The 26,834-nt window shown below is 50.2% G+C and overlaps 1 protein-coding gene and 1 non-coding gene across 7 annotated transcripts in view; both read left to right on the top strand.

Annotated features, from left to right (window-relative positions):
• HIF3A (hypoxia inducible factor 3 subunit alpha) overlaps positions 1-26,834 on the top strand; it is a 59,514-nt gene that overhangs the window by 10,069 nt on the left and 22,611 nt on the right. For 3 of the 6 annotated variants that reach the window (XM_060289544.2, XM_060289545.2, XM_060289542.2), the window contains exons 1-6: positions 17,102-17,173; positions 22,220-22,410; positions 23,573-23,718; positions 25,324-25,408; positions 25,966-26,078; positions 26,583-26,791. In XM_060289544.2, the coding sequence (XP_060145527.1) occupies positions 17,148-17,173; positions 22,220-22,410; positions 23,573-23,718; positions 25,324-25,408; positions 25,966-26,078; positions 26,583-26,791 (770 nt within the window). In that variant the 5' untranslated portion in view covers positions 17,102-17,147. Of the gene's footprint in view, positions 1-17,101; positions 17,174-22,136; positions 22,411-23,544; positions 23,719-25,323; positions 25,409-25,965; positions 26,079-26,582; positions 26,792-26,834 lie in introns of those variants that run through there. The other 3 variants (XM_060289546.2, XM_030873839.3, XM_060289543.2) reach the window with 3 other exon arrangements.
• TRNAW-CCA (transfer RNA tryptophan (anticodon CCA)) lies at positions 12,725-12,797 on the top strand. The gene has a single exon. It is a non-coding gene; the product is annotated as a tRNA-Trp (tRNA).

Below are 26,834 nucleotides of genomic sequence, written 5' to 3'. Positions count from 1 at the left end.
ATGTTTTCTCCTAAGACTTTTCTAGTTTTAACTCTTACATTTAGGCCTTTCATCAACTTTGATTTAGTTTTGTTTATGGTGTGAGGTAGAGGTCCAGCTTCATCCTTTTGCCTGTGGATATGCATTTGACCCAGTCTGTCACATGTTGAAAACCTCCTCCCATTTTGTATGGTCTTAGGACCCTCATTGAAAATCAATTGGCCAAAGTCCATTTCTCCATCAGTCTGTAAGGACATTGTTGTTGAGTTGTCAAGGTGAAAAACTACCATGGCTTCCAGTTCTTTGACAAAACCTCAGACGTGTGACGTTCTGGCCAAGAATCTGTGATTTCATATTGTTGGAGCATTCATTGTCTCCCTGAGAGTTGAAAATGCAGATTTCTACAGAAATTGTTTTTTAAAAAGAGACTCTTTTTAAAAAATTAATTTATTTGGCTGTGTCAGGTCTTAGTTGTGGCACGTGGGCTCTTTGTTGCGGTGCGTGGGCTTCTCTCTAGTTGTGGCACACAGGCTGTAGAGTGCGCGGGCTCAACAGTTGCGATGCGTGGGCTTAGTTGCCCCACGGCATGTGGAATCTTAGTTCCCCAACCAGGGATTGAGCTCACGTCCCCCGCATTGGGAGGCGGATTCTTAACAACTGGACCACCAGGGAAGTCTGTCTACAGAAATTATGATTCTATAAAAGATTTTGAGGAGATGAGGAAGGCTGGTATCTTTCAGAGTGCAAAGTGATTTTGGAATGCAAAGAATTTCTTTGGGTTGAGTTCTGTGGAAGTTTGTCACTTACCTGTGTTTCTGAACTATGAAACTATGAACTATGACTATCTGGGCTAAGGAATAGCTTCTCTTGATAAATAAAGAATTAACAAAAAAATCAATTGGCCATAAATGCATGAGTTTATTTCTGGAAACTCAATTCCATTCCATTGATCTATATGTCTATCATTATGCCGGTACCACACTGTTTTGATTACTGTAGCTTTATAATAAGTTTAAAATTGGGACTTGTGAGTCTCCCAAGAGTGTTCTTTTAAGGATTCCTTGAGGTATTCAGAGTCCCTTGCAATTCCATATGAATTTGAGAATACGCTTTCACATTACTGGAAGAAGGAAAAAAGTCATTGGGGTTTTGCAAGGGATTGCATTGAATCTGTTGATTGCTTTGGGAATAATCTAAACAATATAAATGATAACTGATTTGGGAGATGTGAAGAATATGAATGAGAGAATGGGAGAAATTGTGCTGGGTACTTGGTAAGCAATAGATGACTTTAGAGGTGATTGATGTGACCAAGATCGTTACCATACTAATTTGTTTTGTTGCCATTCTGGACAAAAAGTCCACACCAGATTTTAAGTAGATCTGAGGGAGAGGGGAGTAGTTTTTCCTCTGAGAGAAGCCAGTTGGGATCAGAAGATGAAAGAGCTGCTCCCCTGAGGGAGGCTGACAGTGCACATTTTTGCCTATACTTCTTTTTTTTTTTTTTTTTGGTATGCGGGCCTCTCACTGTTGTGGCCTCTCCCGTTGCAGAGCACAGGCTCCAGATGCACAGGCTCAGCGGCCATGGCTTACGGGCCCAGCCGCTCCGCGACATGTGGGATCCTCCCGGACCGGGGCACGAACCCACGTCCCCTGCGTCGGCAGGCGGACTCCCAACCACTGCACTACCAGGGAAGCCCGCCTATACTTCTTTTATTTTTTAAAATTATTTATTTTTGGCTGCATTGGGTCTTCATTGCTGCGTGTGGGCTGCTCGTAGTGGTGGCTTCTCTTGTGGAGCACGGGCTCTAGGTGCGCTGGCTTCAGTAGTTGTGGCTCGCGGGCTCTAGAGCTCAGGCTCAGTAGTTGTGGCACACGGGCTTAGTTGCTCTGCGGCATGTGGGATCTTCCCAGACCAGGACTCGAACCCCTGTCCCCTGTATTGGCAGGTGGATTCTTAACCACTGCGCCACTAGAGAAGCCACTTGCCTATACTTCTTTTCGCTTTTTTTGAGATGCATGATGCATGTATCTCAAAGATGCATTATGATGTAATGTCTATTTTTCCTAATAGATGCCGCCAGGCAGTCAGTAAAATCAAGAATAGAGAAGATTCTGAGCCCCATCCCAACTTGCTCACTCCTGGCAGGGCCCTGATGCTGTTGGTAGCCTGGGTTTCCAGTGCCCAACACAGGGCTGAGTCCTATGTTTGTGGGGTGGGGAAGCAGGGGAGAGATGGCTGGGAGGGAGATCCTTCTGCAAAGAGGGACCCTGAGGCCTTCCCCAGTGTATGAGATCCCAACAGGCCTTGCTGAGGAGCAATATTACAGGGAGGACAAGGGAGATGTCTGGAGAGAGGGAGAGATTTGAACTTCAGGCGCCAGTTCTCAGTATGTCACAAAGACGTGTTGAGTTAGATACACACTTCCTTCATCCATTTATGATTTCATTCATTCATTCGTGCATTCTTTCAATATTCCCTGAGCACCTGCTCTGCCACAAGCCTTGTGCTATCTGATGATGGGGACACAGTGGTGACTTAGTCCCAGACCCTTTCCCTCTGACTCCCACGTCCAGTTGGGGCACAGACGATAATGACCCAGAGTGAGCAGGTCTGGGAAGAAGGGCCAAGGGTGATAGGGAGGGCTTCCTGTAGGAGGGCACATCTGAGCTGTGATTTTAAGAATGAGCAAGAATTGTAACTATTTCAGAGGGGGCTCAGCCCTGGGAGGGCGGAGGACAGGACAGGGCGAGTCACCCTGTGGGCCTTGGTGAGGATTCGGGCTTAATCTGAGTGCACTGTGAGCCAAGAACACATGCTAAACAGGGAATGAAAGTGGTGAGACTTGGGTCTGTGGAAAATCCTAGTGTCTGTCTCCTGTGAGGGGAGTGGACAGAAGGGTGGACGGACAGGAAGCAGGAAACCAGAGAGGATGCTTCTGGAGCAGAAATAATCATGCAATTACCAGAGTTCTAAATGTCTGACCTCTCTCAAGGGGGTGGGATGTATAGCACACTCGTTTCCCAGAGCCGTTGCTTCCCCTGTTCTTCAGGCCTCCCCTCCTCTTACAGCTGCAGGGTAGAAAAGCGTTCTCCAAACTGTGGGTTGTGACACTCCTTCAGGTTGTAAAACCAATGATTTATCTTAATGGGTTCTTTTAAAATGAGAAGAGAATTGATGGAAGATAGAATAGCGTGCACTGCAGAGAATCTTAACTCACATAAGGATGTAATATCTATCTTTCCCAGTGAGTCACATACAATGGTTAATAAACGCACACGATTGGAAAGACTCCAGGCACAGGCTTGTCTTCTGCTTTCCTAAGAGCCAGTGACTTAGCTGTCCCATCATGTCTTCCCAAAAAATAGGTTCAGCTCTCACATCCTTCATCCCAGGTGCTTCCTGGAGTGGCTGAAGGTAGGCTTGGCACACAGCCTGGCATCTATACCAAAAAGAGGGGCGAGGTAGGTCTGGATACCTGCCAGTTCCAGAAAGAAGCTGGTTGCCCAGGGCAGGCTTGGGGTTGGCATCCCTTGAGAGGAGCCCAGCCCCCTCCCCTCCCCTCATCTGCAGCCTCATCTCTCCAGGGGGCTGAGTCAGGACCTGGGTGGAAAAGTGAGAGGAGATCAGGGCAGGGCTAGAGGGTGGGTCTCAGAGGCTGTACTGGTGGGAGGACATTGAGATCCAGGCCAGGGCTCCATGGACACTGAGAACACCAGATTCAACAGTGATGAGGCTTCAGGGTCAGAGAACCTTGGGTTTGAATTGCTATACTTTCTCAAAGGGCCAAATAGGCCTTTATAGGTAACGCTATTCCTGTCCTTGTATAAGAGGAGGACTTGCTTTCTCATATTTGACTCTGACAGCATTTTTTTTTTTTTTTTTTGGCTGCTTCGAGTCTTAGCTGTGGCACGCGGGATCTTCATTGAGGCATGTGGGATCTTTCGCTGTGGTGCGTGGGCTCCTCTCTAGTTGTGGCGCACCAGCTCCAGAGCAGGTGGACTCTATAGTTTGTGGCACGTGAACTCTCTAGTTGAGGCGCCTGGGCTCAGTAGTTGTGGCTTGTGGGCTTAGTTGTCCCACGGCATGTGGGATCTTAGTTCCCTGACCAGGGATCGAACCTGTGTCCCCTGCGTTGGAAGGTGGATTCTTTACCACTGGACCACCAGGGAAGTCCCTGAGCTGTTTTTCAGATACTGAAAGCCCCACCACGTGGAAGAAGTTAACTATTTGCTGACCACAAGCACATAGATCCCAGACCAGTTGGAACCAGAAGGTTGATGATGTTGACTCCCGATTACCTCACCATCAACCAATCAGAAGAATGCCCATGAGCTGATCACGCACTCTACAACCCCTCTTCCTCACCCTGTCTTTAAAAATCTTTCACTGGAAGCCATTGGGGAGTTTGGATCTTTCAAGCACTAGCTGCCCGTTCTCCTTGCTTGGCACCCTGCAGTAAACGCTGCACTTTCCTTCATCACAACCTGGTGTCAGTAGATTGGCTTTACTGCACACAGGCGAGCAGGCCCAAGTTTGGTTCTGTAGCACTAGGCGATGTGAGGACACAGTGCCAATTCAGTAGCAGATCCTGTGCCATCACTGGGGACACAGATCCAGCCTCTGGCTCAGGGAGGTCAGGGCTGGTTGGAAAGCCATAGGTGGGGAAGAGCAAGTGTTACCTGGAGAGAGTCTGCGATGATGATACTGGAGAAGCGGCATCTTCCCTGAGATTTCAAGGATGAGTTACAATTGTGGCTGATTCAGTGAATCTGGAGCCTCTAAGAGCAGAGGGTGGGGCCAGGAGAGGGGCTGGAGGTGGCAGGGCTGGTCGTCTCGTGAGGCTTTCAGATACTCTGGGTATGATCCTGAGCTCACGGGGCACTGTGGAGGGATCATAAGCAGGGGAGGAAGGTGGTCAAATCTGTGTCTGTGGAACTTCCTGGTGTCTGTCTGCTGTGAAGAAGGTGGACAGGAGAGTTAGTAGAAGCAGGAGACCAGGGAGAAGGCTTCTGAAGCAGAAGTCATCACCCTATAGCAGAGAACTGATCACCCCCTTTCTCCTGACAGAGTATGCAGTAATTTCACCTCCTCTTGCAGGACCATTTCCCCCTCTGCTCTCTGGCCCCATCTCTTACAGCAGCAGGTAGAACAATATTTCCCAAGGAAAAGACTGGGGCATCCTGGTAGGATGTAAAACCAATTCACTTGGGCATAAACAATAGTATGTTTTACTTGAATAAGAATAGACTAGAATACGGGAGAGTGTGCTCTGAACAGGATGCTGTGCTATACTGTTCAATGCACTTTCTCCTGTGACTGTGTATAAGCTACATAATGATGTAATATCTATTTTCCCCAGTGAGTCACAGACAAGTGGTTAGAACACTTGAGAATAGAGAAGGTTTGGGGATCACCTCCTCTTTTCCTACGAATCACTAATGGACTTCCCTGGTGGTGCAGTGGTTAAGAATCCGCCTGCTAGTGCAGGGGACACGGGTTCAAGCCCTGGTCCGGGAAGATCTCACATGCGGCGAAGCAACTAAGCCCGTGCGCCACAACTACTGAGCCTGCGCTCTAGAACCCATGAGCCACAACTACTGAAGCCTGTGTGCCTAGAGCCCGTGCTCTGCAACAAGAGAAGCCACCGCAGTGAGAAGCCCACGCACCGCAACGAAGACCCAACGCAGCCAAAATAAAATTAAATAAATAAATAAATTTTTAAAAAAGAAAAAAATAAGAATCACTAACTTACCTGCCCCATCACGTGTTCTAATAAAGGGGTTCGAGAATTCCCTGGGGATCCAGTGGTTAGGTCTCCATGGTTTCTACTGTAGGGGGCGCAGGTTCCACCCCCGGTCAGGGAACTAGGATCCTGCATGCTGTGCTGCATGGCCTAAATAAATAAAGGGGTTCATCTCTTTGGTCCTCAGTATCAGGATTTTCCTGGAGGAATGCAAACCTGGTTGTCTCGACCAAAAAGAGAAGTTATGCCAGGACTGGATCCCAGCCAGGGTGAGAGACAGAAGCACAGTCCCCAGGCCAGGGTCGGGGTTAGCATCTCTGTGGAGGGAGGAATCCAGCCCACCCTCCCTGGCCTGGAGTCTGATCTCTCAGGGCAGCTGAGTCAGGCCCTGGGGTAGGAAAGTGGAGTGAGATCCTGACACTGCAGGGGAAACTCAGAGGCTGTGCTGTTAGGAGGGCAGCGGGGACCAGGCCAGGGCTCGATGGACACTGAGAGCCCCTGATTTGACAGTGATGAGGCTTTGTGCTGGCATCCTGCTTCTATCCCTTCTCAAGTGTCATAAAAGCCATTACACACAGCACTATCCAATCTCACCACCAGCTCCCTCAGAGGCCCCATCCTATTCTGCCCACCTTGGTCCTCTCTGTGTGGGAGCGGGTCTGTCTTCTGCTCCTGAGCCCAGCTTCGTGAGGCAGGGCCGAGGCTGCTGGGTGGAAGCTGTCTCAGGTGTTGGGACTCTCTGCTTCTACCATGTCTAAAAGATTCTGGGTTTCTGGACAGTAAGGGTGAGATCAATTGGCCATTTATTGAATTCTCTCAACCTGCTCCCTGGATTCAAGCAAGATAGTGACCTGAGGTCCCATGCTGGTCAGTGATGCAGGATGGAATAGATCTCAGGTCTCCTGAATCCCAGTCCAAGAGCCTCCAAACCCTCTAGGAAGGACAGGCTGGACCTGGTCAGACACCCCTGAACAAGACCTGGCTTGTCCTTCCCACAGCTTTTAGTCAAGGATGGTGGAGCTGGGCTCCTGGATGTGAAACCCAGGAGGATGCTGTCAGTTCTTGTTTTTTTTAAAAAAAGATACTTATTTATCTATCTATCTGCGCCAGGTCTTTGTTGCGGCATGTGGGATCTAGTCCCCTGACCAGTGATTGAACCTGGGCCCCTTGTGTTGGGAGCGCAGGGTCTTAACCACTGGACCACCAGAGAAGTCCCCATCAGCTCCTGTCTTCACATACTTCTTCGCTGGATTTCCCTTTGCCCCAGGAATAAATTGATTGAATCTTCCTCCTGGCAGCATCTAGGTGTTATTTTTATCTGGCCACAGGGAACCTCTCCCAGGAAACAGGCAGGAAAGAGGTGGACTTTCAGGATTACAGAGAGAATGTCAGGTGCGTAGGAGGAGGGGCTGGGGGTAGGAAAATGACCTAGAGAAAGGCACTTGTTTTCTAGGATTTACAAAGGCCTTTGAATGCTTTCGTTCGTTTATTTATTTATCATGCCCTTGGGTCTTTGTGTCTGCACCTGGGCTTTCTCTAGTTGTGGCCAGCAGGGGCTACTCTTCATTTTCAAATTGTATGAAAAACTGGTTAGGATGGCACTAGATATATTTTTATATATTGCAGCATTTTATTTTTTTATTATCAAGGAAGTGATATTTTATTTTAATTGTTTTAACATCTTTATTGGAGTATAATTGCTTTACATTGTTGTGTTAGTTTCTGCTGTGTAACAAAGTGAATATATGTATCCATGTATCCCCATATCCCCTCCCTCTCACCCTCCCTATCTCACCCTTCTAGGTGGTCACAAAACACCGAGCTGATCTCCCTGTGCTGTGAAGTTGCTTCCCACTAGCTATCTATTTTGCATTTGGTAGTGTATATATGCCAGTGCTACTCTCTCACTTCGTCCCAGCTTACCCTTCCCCCTCCCTGTGTCCTCAAGTCCATTCTCTACATCTAGTGCAGCATTTTAAAAAGAAATTCTTCCCATCCAGGAGTATGATCTATTTTATAATATTTGGTAAGTATCTTCCTCAGGGGAGTATTATGTGGTATTGTCTATGGAAGATAAAGTAACAATTGTCTGTCTTTACTTCTGGATTTACACAGAGGACTTTTTAAGAAAGAACTTAATTTGCATAGACATTTTACACCAATGTATGAAAGTAATATCATTTTTTAATCTTTGTATTTTTTAATTTAAATTTTATTTTATATTGGATGGAGTATAGCTGATTTACAATATTGTGTTTGTTTCAGGTGTATGGCAAAGTGATTCAGTTATACATATGCTTATATCCGTTCTTTTTCAGATTCTTTTCTTTCTTTTTTTTAAAAATATTTATTTATTCATTTGGTTGCACTGGGTCTTAGTTGTGGTGGGCTCCTTAGTTGCAGCTCCAGGGCTCCTTAGTTGTGGCAGGCAGGCTCCTTAGTTGTGGCAGGCGGGCTCCTTATTTGTGGCATGCGAACTCTTAATTGTGGCATGCATGTGGGATCTAGTTCCCTGACCAGGGATGGAACCCAGTCCCCCTGCATTGGGAGCGTGGAGTCTTATCCACTGCGCCACCAGGGAAGTCCCAGTCCCACCAGGGAAGGTCCAGTGGTTAAGACTTTGCCTTCCAGTGCAGAGGGTGAGGGTTTGATCCCTGGTCGAGGAGCTGAGATCCCACATGCCTCAAGGCCAAAAAACCAAAACATAAAATAGAGACAAATATAAAATAGTAACAAATTCAATAAAGACTTTAAAAATGGTCCACCTCAAAAACAATCTTTTAAAAAAGGAATATTGAGTAGAGTTCCCTATAGTATACAGTAGGTCCTTGTTGGTTATTTATTTTACATTTAATAGTGTGCATATGTTAATCCCAAACTCCTAATTTATCCCTCCTCCCCACCTTTCCCCAGTAATATCACTTTGAAGTAAAGTGAGAGGTATTAATAGGCTCAAATTATTAAAAGTAATCAAAGTTAATTTCATGGATAATGAGACAAATCATAATCACGTGTCACTGGAAAGGATGCAATAAGAAGACTGAATCCCTTCTGCGGCATTCCCGCCAGAGGTGTATATCCTGTAGTGAATGATGAGAAAACATCAGACAAACCCAAATCGAGGGATGTTCTACAAGATAACTGGCCTGGGACTTCCCTGGTGGTCCAGTGGTTACGACTCCGTGCTTCCACTTCAGGGGACGTGGGATCGATTCCTGGTCCGGGAACTAAGATCCCACATCCTGCACGGTGCAGCCAAAAAATAAAATAATAATAATAAAATAAATAATAATTGGCCTGCAAGCTTCAAAAGGGTGAAGACCATGAAATTCAAATAAGACATGACAATTAAGTGTAGTGGGTGGTTCTGACTTGGGCCCTGTTGTTATAAAGGGGGACAATTTATGAAACCTGAATGCAGTCTGAGGCTTAAAAGGTAGTGATGTATCATGTGAATTTCCTGATATTGAAGGTAGTTATGTAGGAAAAGGGGTCCTTGTTTGCAGTAATTACGCACTTCAAAGGTGAGGTGATGAGGCATTACGTCGGCCACTTACTCTCAATGGCTCTGGAAACCAAAGCGAGGTAATAATATTTATCTTATAGGATAGATGTGAGGATTAAATGATATGATGTGAGATCTTGTAACATTCCTTGGCACATAATATTTCACTAAATTGAAGGTGTTCTTATTGTGTAAAATCAAGACACTAAAAATATGTAATCAGTGTGACCTTTACCTGTAGCTATTTCTTCACAAACACACACGCACACACTTTTTACGTATGTATGTTTGAGTGTGTATATCATCACATCCACCAGGGGGCGCGTCAGGCTTAGGTTACGGCTTCATTGTTTTTTAGTTTAGGTAGACCACTTGTTCTCATATGCCTTGGTCTCAGAACGTCTTTATACTCTTAAAAAATGTTGAGGACCCCCCAGAGAGTCTTTGCTTGTGTGGGTAATATACAATATGGTGTACTGTTCAACCAGCCTTCTGAAAAAAATCCATGATATGATGTTTCTATGGTGTAAATACTTCACCATGGCCCATTTCATGCTATCAAAGTTTTAACAACTGGTACACATGATCCTAAATTTAACAATTCACTCTCCCAAGCCAGTAAGGGCTGGCACCAGCACACCACAGGGTAGTTATTCATTCATATTTACCTTATATAAATTTAAACTGATAAATTTTAAAGATTTATTTATTCATTGAAAAGTAGCAATGATAAATCCATTACATGTTAATATCAGAGCAATGATATCATCAGACATCACATAGCTTCTGGAAAACTTTACCTTATAGTAGGAAGAAGAGGAAAGCCAATAACATCTTAGTATTCTCATGAGAATAGTTTTGACCTTGTGGAGCTCATGAAAGGATCTCAGAGACTCCCAGGGGTCTGCAGACCATACTTGGGAATCACTGGCTTAGTAATATAATATAAAATAATATAATATAATATACCTTAAATCTATTCAATCCAGTACCCCCTTTAAAAATAATAGATTTTTATAGTATTCCTTTTATTACCAGGAAACAAAATTCATGCACAGCATAACTTATTTGTACATATAATCTCTAACTTAAAATTATTGCAATACATTATCTGTAGTTTAGAAAAGAAAAATACACTCTACAATCCTTTGCTAGACATGTGTGTTTAGGAATGAAGCATGTGTTTGGGTTTTAGAAAGGTGGTTTGTGTATATGGCATATATGAGGTCAGCCCAGCTAGGTTCAGGGTGGCTCCTGGAATCAAACAGATCAATATTTCCACAGTGAAGTGTGGGCTGTTTATCCCACCACAGTGGGATAAATATAGATTACCAAAATAGCCCGGGTCGGGTCAGGTTTTGCTGTCAAGTACACTAGACAACAATCTCTCCTTTTCAGAGCTATTTGGATCCTGGAATTGTGGATGACTGATGGTGAGCCTGTAATCTATGATTCAATATGAAGTGTTCCATTAGGTCAGTGTTCTCAGACACTACAGGGCCCGATGCTCCTGCTTTTGATGAATTATAAGTTTAGATTTAAGGTGAAGAAGACAAGATTCAGTCAGATTTTTATCTTTATATTTGACATTTTGAAATAAGAGCTAAATAAAAAACATTCATATGTCTATTAAGAGAGAAAGCAAAACAGGGTGACCAGCTAGATTGTCTGGGATTCAAATACCCTAAGGAGGGAGAATGTCAGTGATCTGATTCTCTGACATGGTGAGCACTCGTAATACCAACTTTTGCTCCAAACAGGCTATGATCTTCCCTTGATTCACATGTCGTTGCTTTCCTGGAAAATTCAGAGTATATTAAAATCGTGCAAAATTTTTGCTGTTTATATGTAAAATGGGAGCCGCTGTAGCCTAAGATGATCCTTAACAGATTCTTCCTGCACCTACGAACTCGGGCAGGAACCCAGGAAACCCCTCCTGGTCTGGGCTGCACCGTGCATTGCAAGAATCTGGGTTCCCTGGCCCTGGCCACCAAATACCGGAAGCCTTACAGATTCACATACATCTCCCGGGACTGCCCCAGCTACTGGGTCTTGCTCACTGAACCCTGAAGGAGGGATGTGCCAGGGAGGTGGGGTCTCAGGGCGCTGGGAGGGGCCTCCTGGCCTCCCAGAGTGGAGCGACAGATTCTCCTGCAGGGGGCGCCAAAGCGCTGAGCACGCGAGCAGGGGACTCCGGCCACAGTGCAGAGGCGGGGCAGTTACCTGCATCTACACCAACATACACATCAGCGTCTGCATAGGGAACCATGACATACAAGAGACTTTTACATGTGTGTGATTATAGCCGTGCGTGTGTTTCACATGTTTTATTGATGACAGGTGCCCTTATTTACAGAACCCAGATATGTGTCACTATCTGTGCGTGCAACAACATGTATCCACGTGCTAGCATCAACAAACAGGCTCACATCAAGGCATGCCTAATGCCAAGACATATATCTTGACCATGGTATGTACTGACACGTCTATTTGTCAGAATCCACGTGTTGCTACTGACTTGTGTGTTAATGGCAGCCTGTTACATGACACCTATGTGTGTGACATCAAAATGCACATGGACATGTATGCATGTGGACGTGTGGGTAGTGACCGTGCCTGTCTGAGCCTCGTCTGTCCACCCTCCAGGATGGAGCCCCTTGGCTGGCAGGGGAGCGGAGATTTGGAAACAATCATCCAATCTACCCCAGGGCGTATTATTTTTTTATTAAATGCAGTTTTCAGAAATGACTCTCTGAGCCACAGAGAAGTTAAATAACATGGTCAAGGTCACACAGCTGGCACGTGATGGAGCCCAAAGGCTGTCTCTAGAACCATATATTGAAACCACTAAACTATAGGAAAATAATGGAGCCCACCTAATGGGGCTTCATGATGTTCCAGTCAAAGCAGAACAGCACTGGGCACAGAACACTCGCCCTACTTACGTCCATCGTCTGATTCCAGGTTGGACTTGGCTTGAGTTTGGAGGGATTTTCTGCCCCTGGCCGTGTTCCAGGAATGCCAGCTGACCTTTATAAACCCATACTATGAGGAGTCAGAGCCAGGGGAAGGGAGAGCAGAGAGAAAATCAGATCACAAGAGGCAGCAGTAGAGAGGTTAGGAGCAACTCCCCCCCAGTCTTGGGCAGTAGGGAGGGTGAGTCTTACAGAGGTGAACACCAGCAACTCAAATGTCTGAGCAGATGTACAGAAAACAGTAGCCGGAGATGCTGACTTGTCAGATTGGGTGTGTGCTTGGTTCTGGGGTTTTGTTGCTGAACCCTATTTCCCTGTCAATAAATCAAGCATTTTTTCTCCAATATCCCAAAGCCTAAGACTCTACCTCCACGGTGCTGCTCATAGCAGAGCTCCAAGATGTTCTATAAAGCGTGTGGGAGATATTTCTCCAAAATGGCGACAATAATATTTCCAGTTCCACGTGCTCTTCCTGTGGAAGCTTGACCTTTCCCACCAAGAAGTAGAATCTGGGGACTTCCCTGGTGGTCCAGTGGTTAAGACTCCATGCTTCCAATGCAGGGGGCCCGGGTTCGATCCCTGGTCAGGGAATTAGATCCTGCATGCTGCAACGAAGATCCCGTGTGCCACAACTAAGACCCGGTGCAGCCTAATTAATTAATTAATTATTTTAAAAAAGAAGTAGAGTCTATTTCCCTCCACTGGGCAGGACTTTGTGATTGCCTTGATGAAAAGAAGTGACACTGCATGACTCCCAGGGCTAGGTCATAAAGGAGACACAGCTTCTGCCTGTCTCCTCACTCACTCACCCTCTCCCTTGGGGCTTGGCTGCCATGATGTGAGGAAGCCCAAGCAGCTACATGGAAAGGTCACATGTAGATGTTCCAGCCACAGCCCCCAGGTGAGGTCTCAGCTGACAGGCAGCATCAACCACCAGGCATGTGACTGAGGAAGCATCAGATCATTCCTGCCGACAGTCTTTAAGCTGCCCCAGCTGATGCCAAGTGGAGCAGAGATGAGTTGTCTCCACTGAGCCCTGCCCAGATTGCAGATTAATGAGCAAAATAAATCTCGTTTGGGTGGTTTGTTTTGTAAATGAGAGAGCTTCCAGTTCTTTCCAACCTGTGGGGAAAGAGGACTTCATTCAGACCTAACTCAGATGTCACTTTCCTGCTGAAAAGCCTTCTATGTTTCTATCTCCCTCAGAGTGAAAGCCAACACAACCTAAAAAAAACTCACCCTGCATGATCTTTCCACACCGCTGTCCACTTCCTCCCCACATCATCTCTCTGATCTCATCTCCCAATCTTCCCATCCATCCCTCTGCTCTAGCCACACTGGTCTCCTTGCTGATCCCTGAACTTACCAGGCAAATCCCACCTCAGGACACTTGCACTGTTTTTTTTCCACCGTAGATTAGCCTTGCCCATTCTGGAACTTCATGGAATTGAAATCACATAGTAATTCTCTTTTGTGTCTGTCTTCTTTCATTCTGCATAATGATTTTAAGATTCATCTGTGTTGTATGTGTCAATAGTTGATTCTTTTTTCTTACTGAGTAGTGTCCATTGTATGGGTGTACCACAGTTTGTTTATCCATATCAGTATAGTAATATGTTGATGTGTGGGTGAACCTCAATATCTTTTCAGTCTGTCTCCTCTCCTTTACCCCCATTGCCCCTTCTCTGGCCCAGGCATCTCTTCTTTACACCCAGATCTGCACCCCAGCCTCCCTCCTGTTCGCTGACCTTCAGTCTCACCCCTGTTATCCACTCTCCACATGGCAACCAGAGGAATCTTTTTAAGGCACATATTGTGTTCCTGTCCTGCTCAAAACTCTGCCATGGCTCCCCAGTGCTCCCAGGATATTGCCCAAACTTCTTTCATGGCTTTCAGATCTGGTTTGATCTCACCTGCATGCACCATTCCAGCATCACTGCCCACCTCCTCTCCTTACACTCCACGTTGTAGCCACAGGTACCTTTCAAATATCTCAAGGTCCCAAGCTCTTTTTTTTGCCTCCAAGCCATTGCATTCTCTTCCCTCTGCCCAGAATACTTTTCTCTCTCCCTCTCTCTCTCTCTTTTAATAAATTTATTTATTTTATTTATTTATTTTTTGCTGTGTTGGGTCTTCATTACGCGGGCTTTCTCTAGTTGCTGCCAGCGGGGGCTACTCTTCTTGGCGATGCGCGGGCTTCTCATTGCGGTGGCTTCTCTTGTTGCAGAGCACGGGCTCTAGGCGTACAGGCTTCAGTAGTTGTGGCTCGCAGGCTCAGTAGTTGTGGCGCACGGGCTTAGTTGCTCCACGGCATGTGGGATCTTCCCAGATGAGGGCTTAAACCCCTGTCCCTTGCATTGGCAGGCGGATTCTTAACCACTGCGCCACCAGGGAAGCCCTCTCTTTACCTTCTTCACTCTTATTCATCCTTCAGGTCTCTGTTCAGAGGTCTCCTCCTTAGGAAACCTTCTCGACAACCCCCCCAGTCTGGGTGAGGTGCCTGCACTGAGCTCCCATAGTTCCTGGTGGCTCGGATCACTCTGCATTTTAATAATGTAAAGCTCTCCCCTAAGCTCCAGCTCCAGGAACAAAACTTGTCTCTCCAGAAAAACAAGAACATATCCCTTTTTAAAAAAAAAATAATTAATTTATTTAGTTTTGGCTGTGTTGGGTCTTCGTTGTTGTGCACGGGCTTTCTCTAGTTTCAGCGAGCAGGGACTACTCTTCGTTGTGGTGCGCGGGCTTCTCATTGCGGTGGCTTCTCTTGTTGCGGAGCACGGGCTCTAGGCGTGCGGGCTTCAGTAGTTATGGCTCGTGGGCTCTAGAGCGCAGGCTCAGTAGTTGTGGCACACTGGGCTTAGTTGCTCCGCGGCATATGGGATCTTCCCGGACCGGGGCACAAACCCGTGTCTCCTGCATTGGCAGGCGGATTCTTAACCACTGTGCCACCAGGGAAGCCCCAAACAAGAACATATCCTTTTAGCAAAAATTGGAAATCATTTCGAAGAACACATTTCCCATATCACCTTTGCTGCCAGGAACCATCAAGTGAAGTTTAACACTAACCTAGATCATAGATGCCTGGCACATCTGTGTATATAAGTTTTAGTCCTGTTTTAATGTTTGTTTAACAAATGTCAATTTTCCTTGGGCACCGTAAATCCTCAGATTGGCTATCTGCTATGACTCAGATAGCCTCTGCTTCCTCGGATAGGACCTGCTTCTCCTGCAGCCCTTCCTAATTTTGACCTCTCATTCACATGTCTCTGTACTGAGGCTCAGGAGATATTCTCTCAGTTTATCAAGATTCTTTTGGGGGTAAGCAGCTGAAATCAACTCAACTAATCTAAGCACAAAGTAAATGAATAAAACAATATTTAACAACAACAGCAACAACCAAAAAACCCATAATGGTTCTAAGATTAAAATGGACTTCAGGTATGGCTGGATCCAGGCACTTAAGTGCTAGTGTTAGGACTGTCTTTTACAAACTTTCATTTCTGCTTTCCTCTGCATTGACATTCAGCATAAAGCCTCTTCTTTCATGGTAACAGAGCCCCATGAGCTCCAGGCTCACATCCCACCAGCTTGGCAACTCCAGTAGAAAGAGAACCTCTTTTGTGATAGTTGCAGCAAATGTCTCAGGGTTGGTTTCTCACTGGGCTAGATTAGGTCACATGCCTTCCCTGAACCAATCACTGTGATCAGAAAAACAGAATAAACTGGCTAGGTCTAGTCCCTGGAGCTGGTGAGGGGAGGGTTATGGCCAGCCCTATTCAAATTAAATAGACTGAGAGGGGAGAGAAGTGGTTCCCCAAAAGAAAACTGAGTGGGACACTAGGGTGGGCAAAAACCACAGACTTCTGCTATAGTGTCCTCTTCCCTGCCCAAAGCTGCATCCTGAATATTGGTCTGCTATGGATTAGAACCCAACCACCACCACCAACACACACACACACACACACACACACACACACACACACACACACACACCCTGTTCCTTATCCAATTGTAACACTTTCACCACTCCTTGGTGACCTTGTGCCTCTCCCTTCTTACTTCATTGGTAGAAAGATCATTTCTCCGCTCTTTTGAAAAGTGGGTGTGATTGAGTTTTACATATTTACTTGACATAAACTTGATCACTCACCAGTGAGAACCTGAAAACGGAGTTAGAGAGGCAAGGAGGTGGGGCTGGGGTACAGAGGGTGCCAGACCGGAGGAGAGGGGAGCAAAGGGATTGGGCACTAGATGGAGGGGTGAAGGTGGAAGGAAGGGGCTCGGGACTGAGAGGGAACGATGGGGTACAGAGGGGGGAGGGATTGTAGAACTGGGGTGGGGTCGGGAGTTGGGGGCGGAGAGGAAAAGCGGAGGACTCAGTGGATAGGGAAGGGGTGGAGGCGGAGCTGGGCGACTCAGGAGGCAGGGCTGGGCCACTGGAGGGGGTGGGATTGGAGGTCGGAGGGGCCCACCCGGGGGTAGGAAATGGAGGAGTGAGCCAGGGGTGCGAGTTAGAGGGTGGGGGCTGGAGTGAACTAGGTGGGTTCAGAAGAGTACTGGTGTCGGAACTTGGCGGGAGATACTGGGCCAGAAGGCGCGGCCAGCCGACTTTGCTTGCACCGCGCTAGCGACACTGCTGAGAAGTCCGCGGCAAGGAGTGTGGCTGGGGGGGGGGTGTATTCCACTGCACCCGCCCCCTCTACACACACACACCTCTCTCTCTCTCTCTCTCCCCCCCCCGCACCCCCCCCCGGCATTCCAAGTCTTCGTCTCTTGTCCCGCCTCTTTCATGGAAGTGACAGACCGGGCAACCAACCAGAGCCGCGGGCCGGGCGCTGCGCAGCCAACCGCTCGGCGGGGGGAGGAGCTGGGGAGGGGGCTCGCAGGGCAGGGGAGGGGGCTAGGGGCCTCGAAGGGCTCCGGAGCGGCGACTGGCGAGTCATGGCGCTGGGGCTACAGCGCGCAAGGTACTGGGCTTTGGGGTCAGGAATGATAAGAATTGGGGGGGCTCCTCTTCCAGCGACCCCTGAGCCGGGTGGGGAAGGCGCGGGTGCAAGCCTAGGGCCACTCGGGCGCGCGGTTGGAGAGACATCCCCGCCGCACCCTCCACCCTAGGGGACTGCAGGGGTGGGGGCATTTCCCCAAGTCCAGGCTGCCACGCCCCTCTAGCCAGGAGCGACATCTGGGTCGTGATCCCAGATTTCCTGCTGTTCCGGGTTCGCTTCCCCTCCTGACTGGGGTTGAAACTCGGGGTCCCCATGGAATCGGGGGTAGTTGCGTTTGAGCAGTTCCCAGGCTTCTGCGGGAGGCATTCTCCCTCCACATACTGACCCTTCTGGCCTCCGAGCCCCCAGAATTGAGGTTGTTCTTTGACACCAGACCCCTAGAGTCCTAGGGGATCCGGGGTACCCCCAAATTGAGCCTTCCCAGATATAGGGAGTCCCCTGGAATGCGGAGTCAGCTTCTGAGTTCAAGAGAAGAGAGAGCCTCTTTAACTGGACCCTCCCTGACAGTCTCCCAAACCTTGAGTTGCCTAGAAATAGGCAGAGATGGTCACCTTTCAGAAGCCACCTTGGGACCCTTCCCAGGGGCCTTTTGGAAGGTAGGGTCACCCCCTTTAAGAACAAGAAAACAGCCTGACCCACTTCCCAAAGTCTAGCCTCTTATCTGACTCCTCCACTCCCACCCAGTCCCTGTGACAGTGGGAAGGGGCACCCAAGCCTTATTTGGGGAAGACTCCAGAGAGGGTGCTGTGCCTGATTCAGTGCAAGCTGTGGGAAGCGCCCCCTGCCGCAGAGCCCAGCTGGGGTCATCCCGGACAGGTGGTGGGTTTCTGTGTTCCCTTCCCAGCAGGTGCAGATTTGCTGGGGCAGCACAGGGAACTCGTGCTCTGGGTCCACTGCCAGGGGGTCCTATCTGGCCATGTTTTCATGGGACCCCGGAAAATATCCCACGCCCTTGGTTTCTCCTGTCCAATCTGAGGCGTCCAGGAAGCCTCACCCCCTTCCCTCCTCCCTGGCTTCGCAGGTCTGATTGGATCCTTCCCCACCCCCATGTTTTCACTCCCCCCACTTATACACCCCCCAATTCTATTCTAGTCTCTGGCTCTGGGCCTGCCAGGGAACTCTATCCCACCCCTTCTAGGCCAACCCTGGTCTAGCCCCTCCCAGAACCCCTTCCTGCCTAGGTGGGGGCCCCTCTTGGCGGAGCTGGGGCGCTCCCCCCTCCCCATCCAAGGCCAGCCCTCTCCTGCGGTGTCATCCGAGCCCACGTACCACCCACTCATAACTCGCACCCAGATCCCGGCCACGCTCCATCCCCTCCTGCACCCCTAGGATGGCGCTAGGGCCAAAGAGGGTCAGGGTGATGGTGAGTGGGCCCCCCATACTCCCTTCTTCCATCCTTGCCATCCCACCCCAGGCAAGGGTGATTCTTGGGAAGTCCCTGATGGGCATTCGGCCCAGGGTGCCCCTCCGGTCAGAGGGTTCCCAGAGAACATAGGGCTTTCGGTACAGGCGCCCCACGGGATTATCATGTCCTTAGGAAGGAGCAGAGTCAGGGGTAGAGAGACTCCCACCGACCCCCACCCCAAGTCCCTTCTCAAACCCAAAACCTCTCAGGCCACCTTGGCGCAATGCCAAGAGGAGTCCCTGCATGTATTCAACCTAAGCCCCCACCCAAATCCTCTACACTTTTTGCAAGACCCCCAGTACCCAGTTGAATATCAGGAGAGAGAGGCCCAGGAGCAGCCCTGAACGTGGGGAAGGGTGTCCCCGCTTCTCCATGCCTTTGTTCTCGGGTGGCAAGTTCTTCAGGGCAGGGAAGAGGTGGGCTTCTCCCTCTCCTGGTTGTGGGGGGGGGCACCAAGCCCTAGTCCCCATTCCCAGGCCTTACCCTGGGGCCTCCCAGCCTGGCTCCACCCCCGTTCTCTACTGGAACACAGAGGAAGGGTGGCAGGGTTCCAGCTGCACGTCCCAACCTGGGCAGAGTGCCAAGGGGACGGACCAGGGCTGGGCATGGGGCCAGCTGGGGAGACTGGCCAGCTGGGGAAATCTGGAGGCAGCAGTGGTGGGACAAGGGGAAGGGACTGGGGCCAATGGACAGAGGAGGGGCAGGACAGGGGTCCGTTGGGTGGCATGCCCACCAAAGCATGGCATTTAAGAGCACAGGCCCCCAGATCAGGGTTCAAATTGCAGCTCACCCGCTTCCTGGCTTGTGTGGCTTTGTGCCAGCAACTGCTCTCTGAGCCTTAGTTTTGTAGCCTGGAAAATGAGGGTTATACCTCCCCTCCCCTGCACCCGCTCAAGATGAGAAGCAGTGAGGGGACAGGGGACAGATCTTTGGGGCAGGATACCCGATAGGTGAGCAATAAACTGTGTTCAAGTCCGACAGGGTTCTGGGTAGAAGCAGATACGTGGTCAGACTAACAGAAGCGTTGGGCATGGTTGCGCATTGGTGGAGGGCCCTGGGATTACCAGCTTGGTTACTTGGCTGGGTGATGCAATTGCTCAGAGCCTTGGTTTCTGACTCTGTAAAAGGGAGATCACTTTTCCAGGTTCTTAGGGTTTGTTGAAAGGATTTAATGGGGTCTCTAAGCTCATGAGTGTTTGATCCACCAAAGCTATCATTATTATTAGTATCACTATGATTTCGTTTTCTTCCCAAGGTGTTGTTTAAATCACGTGTGTACTTGCCCACATACACACACCACACCATGGGGTTACCACTGAAGCCCGAGGGTTTCTCCAGTGCCTACGACGCTCCTAAGCCTTCCATCCCTGATGTGGACAAAGGGGAAATAATAACAGTTGAACCTTTATATAGCACCAACCAATTGCCGGGCCCGGTTCTAAGCCCTTGCCATATATTAACTCATTTAATCTTCACAACAGCCCCATGAGTTTGTGCTCTTCTTAGGCTCAGGGAGGCTATGCAACTTGTCCAAAGTCACACAGCTATTAAGTAATGGAGTTGAGATTGGAACCCTGCACCAGAGGAACTAGCCCCGACTCTGTTTAAAGGGAAAGGCCAGAGACCAGGCATCTGTGGAGCAAGTGAGAGGCCACACTTCCTGTCAGAACATCCGGAGAACAGGCTGGGAGCTAGAAGGAGGGTCCCGCTGTAGCCACCAGCTAGCTTCTTCTATGGAGGGAGGAGTCATTTGGCCACAGAGAGGATTATAGAGCCCAGCTGCCCAGGATGTGGGGGGCCAACCCCACCCCCCAACCCCACCCCCCAACCCCACCCCCCAACCCCGTTCCTGTTCCTACTCCCTGTTCCCTCTGTCTGGGCCCCCAGCTCAGCGAGGCCCGCCCACCCCCACCCTCTGGGCAGGAAGACAAACAGGGCTGGAACAGAACGGGACAGGAGGACGGAATGTCCCCTGGGCAGAGCGGGACTGGAGGCCCCTGCCCCCCATCAGCCAGGAGGGAGGGGATGAGGGCAACTGCTGGCTCCCTCCACCCAGCTGCCCCCTTCTGTGCCTCCCACCCACTTGCACTGAGGAGTTCTTTCCCATCTGGAGAGTCAGAAGAGTCCACTCCCCTCCCTCCATCGTGCCTGTGGGTTGGGCTGCAGGTCTCCTGCTCGGGGGTGAGGTTGATGCCCCAGAAGTGGCCTCTGGCTTTTAGGAAGGGGCAGCTTCCCCTCCTAGAGCTTTGCGTCCATGGAGGTTGGCGGGGACGTCACAAGAAAGGAATTAGAAGAATAAAGGCTTTGGAACTTCACTGCCTGACTTCAAATGCCAGCTCCACCACTTAATGGCTTTGTGACTTTTGGGGCAAAGGACTTCACTTTCCAGAGCCTCAGTTTCCCCTTTGTGAAGTGGAGGTTTAAAGTGCTCTCTGCCTAGGGCTTTCTTAGGACTGAATGAGTACACATAGGCTGAGTCCTTACTTAGTGCAACGCCAGACGCATAAATGCTTAGCAACTTATAGCTGCTTATTAATGGTTTTATCAATAGTATCAATATAGATAAGATTACATATACCATACTATATGTAACATACTCTATAATTTTCTTCCCCAAAACTATAATTTGGATTCAGACAGACCTGGAGTTTGACTTTTAAGACAGTGGCAGAAACAGGGAGAAGTACTGAAATCTGGAGATAAACCCAGGGCCATACAACAGAGGAAACTGAAGAGTTTAGGAAGACCAGCGTTCAAACGCTGGCTTCACTCCTTGTGGGCAAGCACTGCACCTCTCTGTGCCTGGGCTTCATCTGTTCAACGGGGAAAATGTTACTACGTTCCTTCTAGGGATGTCTGAGCTAAACGGGTTAATGTAAGTTACACACTCGGCACGGGGTAAAAGCTGGATAAGTGGTAGATATTTCTGAAAAAAAATGACACTCATCCTCTCCTCCCAACCCCACATGCAGAATTCAGGCATCTGAAGTGGATTAAAGGGCAGAGATGAGTGGTGAGCCTTTGGCCCTGGGGTTGGTTTGCTGTGTCACCCTGGCAGGGCCCCTGTTGGTGGGTCGTTGGACTTTGAGATCTGTACTCCAAGATTCTGAGGACTCAGCTCAGCTGAGGAGGGGAAAGGGCAGAAGAGGGGGTTCTGGGAGGCTGTAGGGCAGGGGGCCTGGGGGGCTGGAGGCATCTTCTTGCGCCCTCCGTTCCCTGGCTCCTGGCCAGCTCTGCCAGCCCCCTCCCAGCCGGAGGCCTCCCTGTTCCCCGGTCTTCCCAAGCCCGGAGAATAAACAGCAGATAAGTCAGGGAGGGGACAGAGCGGCCCTCGGCACGCCTTGGAGAGGAGTGAGGCACCGGAGGGCAGCATGGGCTGGCGCCGGGACAGATAAAACCTGAGGCAAGGAGCGACTCCACGGTATAATCCACCCAGGCCCAGAGAGCTCCGGCAACTCGCCCGGGCCACACTGCGAGGCCAGCACAGTCGCGGCTCTGCCGTCTCTGAACCCGAGACCCATGTGGCAGCAACCCACGTTCTTGTCCCATCCAACTCTTTCCCTTCCCGGGGCGCCGCCAGTGAACGCTGCCCATGCCCGCAGGTCGAGCACGGAGCTGCGCAAGGAGAAGTCCCGGGATGCGGCCCGCAGCCGGCGCAGCCAGGAGACCGAGGTGCTGTACCAGCTGGCGCACACGCTGCCCTTCGCGCGCGGGGTGAGCGCCCACCTGGACAAAGCCTCCATCATGCGCCTCACCATCAGCTACCTGCGCATGCACCAACTCTGCGCCGCAGGTGAGGCCCGCCCCCGGGAATTCCCACCTCAGCAAGACCCCGCCCTCGGAAAGGTACATCCCAGGGAGGCCCCTCCTCCGGGAAGCCGCATCTCCATAAGACCCCGCCCCCCATGTCTTCCCGGCGAAGCCCCACCCGTCTGGAATCCACTTAGTGGGAGAGGCCCCGCCCCTTCAGGTTCTGGTCCAATCGGAACCCAGTTTCTTAGGAGTCCCCGCCCCCTTAGAAGCCTATCATTTGTGAGGCCCCGCCCATTGGAACGCGCCCTTGGGAAGCTCCGCCTCCTTAGAGTTAGAACCCTAGGGAATAGGAGGCCGGCTAACTCCCTAAGGCATCTGGACCCTTAGGATTTGGTCTCCTGAGAGATCTTCTCGGCTAAGCTTCCTTCCCTTATAATCGATATCCCCAGGAGGCTTCACTGCCCAATATTTAATTACTTGAAAGTGTCCCGCTTCCCCTCCTCAGGTCCCTAGTTCTATTGCTTGTCCCCTTAGTAGCCATTCCCTTGAATTCTCTCCCTGTTAGAATTCTCTGTAGGACGCCTTCACACACACACACACAGACACACACACACACACACACACACACACACACACACACACAGACACACACACACACACACACACAGACACACACACACACACACACACACACACACACACACACACACACACACACACACCCTTGGAATCCCAGGACCCTGAAAAGCTTTTCTTCTGGCAGACTCTGCCCATTAGATGAATTCTGCCTCCTTAGAATTCTGTTGCTTGGGAGTCCCTGCTTCTTTAGAATCCCGCCGATCTGGAAGGTCCTGCTCCAAGAATTCTGAACCCCTGGGAAGCTTGGCCCCCTTGGAAGTCTGACTCCTCCTAGGCTTCTTAGAATTTTGACCCCTGGAAATTTCATCCCCTTAAGATTCTGCCCTCCTTAGAGTTCTGTTCCCTTAGGAAACCCCTATCTCCTTAGAATTCTGTACCCCTGGGAGGCTCTGCTCCCTTAGAATTCCAGTCCTTGCCCTCTTCCTTGGACTCCAAGCCACTGGGATGTGCCCCACTCACCTGGAGGTACCTATAAGTTCCTCTGAGTGAAGGAAAGCAGAGGGAGGCTAGCCAGGGTGGCCTTACCGCTGACTAGAGATGCCCCATCCTGGTCCGGACACCAGGGGAGTGGAACCAGGTGGGAGCAGGGGGCGAACCACTGGATGCCTGCTACCTGAAGGCCCTGGAGGGCTTCGTTATGGTGCTCACCGCCGAGGGAGACATGGCTTACTTGTCAGAGAATGTCAGCAAACACCTGGGCCTCAGTCAGGTAAGAGGAGCTGCCTGCTTTGTGCAGGTGATGCTGGGATACAGAGGTGACCAGAACCACCTTAGCCCTATTTTTACAAGGCCCACAGTGCAGAGGGGAGACAAATATGTCACCAGACAGGAAGATTCAGAATGGTCAGGGCTGGGATGGGGCAGCCTAGGGGGCTGTACCAGCCGGAGGTGGAGGGTGGTACCTGACCCAGCCTGGGTGGGAATTGAGGGCTTCCTGGAGGAGAAGACATCTGAGCTAAAACCTGAAGGGCTTAGCCATTCAAAGGGTATGGCGAATGGATGGGATCAGAGAAGACTGGCAATGTACATGGCCAAGGGAACAGAATATGCAAAGACACAGATGTGAGATAAAACAGCATTTGGGGGAAACAAAGACATTAATCCAAGCTAGGTGCAGAGTGCAATGGGAGAAAGTGAGAGAGAAAAGGCTAGAGAGGACATAATTTAGGACCAAAATAGAAGGTTTATCTCTAGGGCACTGTGGAGCCACGGAAAGATTTTAAGCAGGGGAGAGGTTGTGTCAGAAAGGTGGAATCAGAATTTCATTTTATTTAGAAAGATCCCTCTAGGTACTGCACAGAGATAGAATTAGAGGGAGTGAGACTAGCGGCTGGAAAATCCATAAGGAAGTGGATGCAGGGCCCCAAGTGGGAGAAAAGAAGTAGGATTAGGGGCCTGGGGATGGGAGGACAAACAAGAGACACTTAGAGAGTAGAACTAATTTCAGCTGATCCTTACAGCAATACCATTCTTCTTCTTAGCTCACATAAATGGGCTCCACAGTTGGCATCCCTTCCTTTCCCCTGCCTTGTTATCCCACTCTTGGTACCAATTTCTCTGTTAGTTTGAGCTCTTGGGCTCAGGTAGGTGAATGTCTCAAGATCCCAAAGCTCGGAAGTGGCAGGGCTCGGATTCAAATCCAACTACAAGATCTCACTCCTCCCCTATTCAGCATTAGCTCTGGACTGTGGGCTCTGTGGGTCCCCTTTCCTCTGTGTCACCTCCTCCCAGCACCAGTCTCATTTCCTGAATTGAAATAAGGAGTTGGGTCTTCGGCTTGCACAACAAATGGAATTTGAATAGGGTCTCACCTCAGGGCCTTTGCACTTGCTGTTCTCTCTTTCCGGAACACTCCACTCCAGAGAGCCACCTCACTGGCTTTGTTCAGCAATTTGGGTAAATGTCACTTCTTCAAGAAACTGTCCCTGACTACTGCCTCTAAGATAGCGTTTCATCATTTCATCATCTTACCTTGCTTTAGTTTTCTTCATATCACTTAGTATATTGTTTTATGCATGTGTGTTGTTCTGTTTGTTCATTGGCTATCTCCCGCCACTAGCCAGTAAGCTCTGAGAGGCAGGGATTTTGTCTTCATAGCCACTGCTGTGCCCATACCAGGTAGAAGAATGCCCAGCAAATTATATGCCAAAGAAAGGAATGAATGAATGAATGAATGAATGAATAAGGAGACTGGGGAAATAATCCAGGCTCATGAATTAGGGCAGGCTGATGAGGATGGGAGGGAGGAGATGGGTCAGAGGCCCTGGTAAAAATGCTTTTCCTCTAAGACACCTCCTGCTTCCCTCCCTCCCAGCTTGAGCTGATCGGACACAGTATCTTTGATTTTGTCCATCCCTGTGACCAAGAGGAGCTTCAGGACGCCCTGACTCCCCGGCAGAGTGAGTCCTTGGAGATCTCTGCCCCCAAATTACAGAAATTGAGGCTCCATCCTTTCTTTTTTTTTTTCTTTTTTTTTTTTTTTTTGCGGTACGCGGGCCTCTCGCTGTCGTGGCCTCTCCCGTTGCGGAGCACAGGCTCCAGACGCGCAGGCCCAGCGGCCACTGCCCACGGGCCCAGCCGCTCTGCGGCATGCGGGATCCTCCCAGACTGGGGCACGAACCCGTGTCCCCTGCATCGGCAGGCGGACTCTCAGCCACTGTGCCACCAGGGAAGCCCTCCATTCTTTCTTCAGCATATCTTCTCCCCCTCTGAAATACTGGACTGAGAAAAATGGGATGAGGATGATGTGGCCCTGCCCCAGGGGAATACAGGGACATGGCTGCACCCCGGGGGTCTAAAGGAGCATAGCATACCCCGTGGAGACCCTCTCTGGGTCGGAAGTCTCAATTTGGGGGATGAGGCTGGGGAGAGGTTAGTAACCAGGGTGCTGGAGGGACTGGGCCCTGTCCCAAGCTGCCCGGTGACCTGCTCCCCCCCCCCCCACGGCCCTCCTCAGGCCTGTCCAAAAAGAAGCCGGAGGCCCCCACCGAGCGGTGCTTCTCCTTGCGCATGAAGAGCACCCTCACCAGCCGCGGGCGCACCCTCAACCTCAAGGCGGCCACCTGGAAGGTGGGCAGGGCCTGGCCTGGAGGAGGGCAAGGGACCTGCTGGGGCTGGACCTGAGCCCTAAAGTCTCACAGTGGGTTGGAGTCCGGGAGTCTCCTGGGCCGGGGATCCAGTGGGGCGTTCTCAGGCTGGGTCTAGTGCATCCTTTGGGTACCTAGGAGGTTGGGGATCTGGGGGTCCTTGTATCCTTCCTTAGTCTGGGTCTCTGTGAGCCTGGGGCTGGGGGTCCTCAGCATCCTGGGCCTGGAGTCTCCATGGGGTTGGAATCCGGGGTCCTCGGAGCTCCCTGAGTCTTAAGAATCTAGAGATTGTCCGAACCTTCTTAGGTTGGGTCTCTGTGCGGTTGGGGTCTGGGGGTCCTCAGAGCTCCCTGAGCTGGGTCTCTAGAATCCTCAGGGGTTTCTTCTTCTCAGCTCCCTGAGGGGAGGGGCCTACCGGGAGATACCTCCCCGCCCCTTGGGTAGCCCTAGGCCCAGGTGCATCATGGCCTCGCTCCCTGCCCACCAGGTACTGCGCTGTTCTGGACACATGAGGGCCTACAAGCCCCCTGCACAGTCTTCCCCGGCCGGGAGCCCCCACTTGGAGCCCCCCCTGCAATGTCTGGTGCTAATCTGTGAAGCCATCCCCCACCCTGGCAGCTTGGAGCCCCCGTTGGGCCAGGGGGCCTTCCTCAGCCGCCACAGCCTGGACATGAAGTTCACCTACTGTGATGAGAGGTGGGCAGGAGCCAGGGGCCCACCCACCACCTGCCAGCCTGGC

Source organism: Globicephala melas, chromosome 19 (genome assembly GCF_963455315.2).
Source record: "Globicephala melas chromosome 19, mGloMel1.2, whole genome shotgun sequence".
NCBI lineage: Eukaryota > Metazoa > Chordata > Mammalia > Artiodactyla > Delphinidae > Globicephala > Globicephala melas.
Note: the sequence above shows the minus strand (reverse complement) of the source record. Positions and strands in the feature narration are given on the sequence as shown.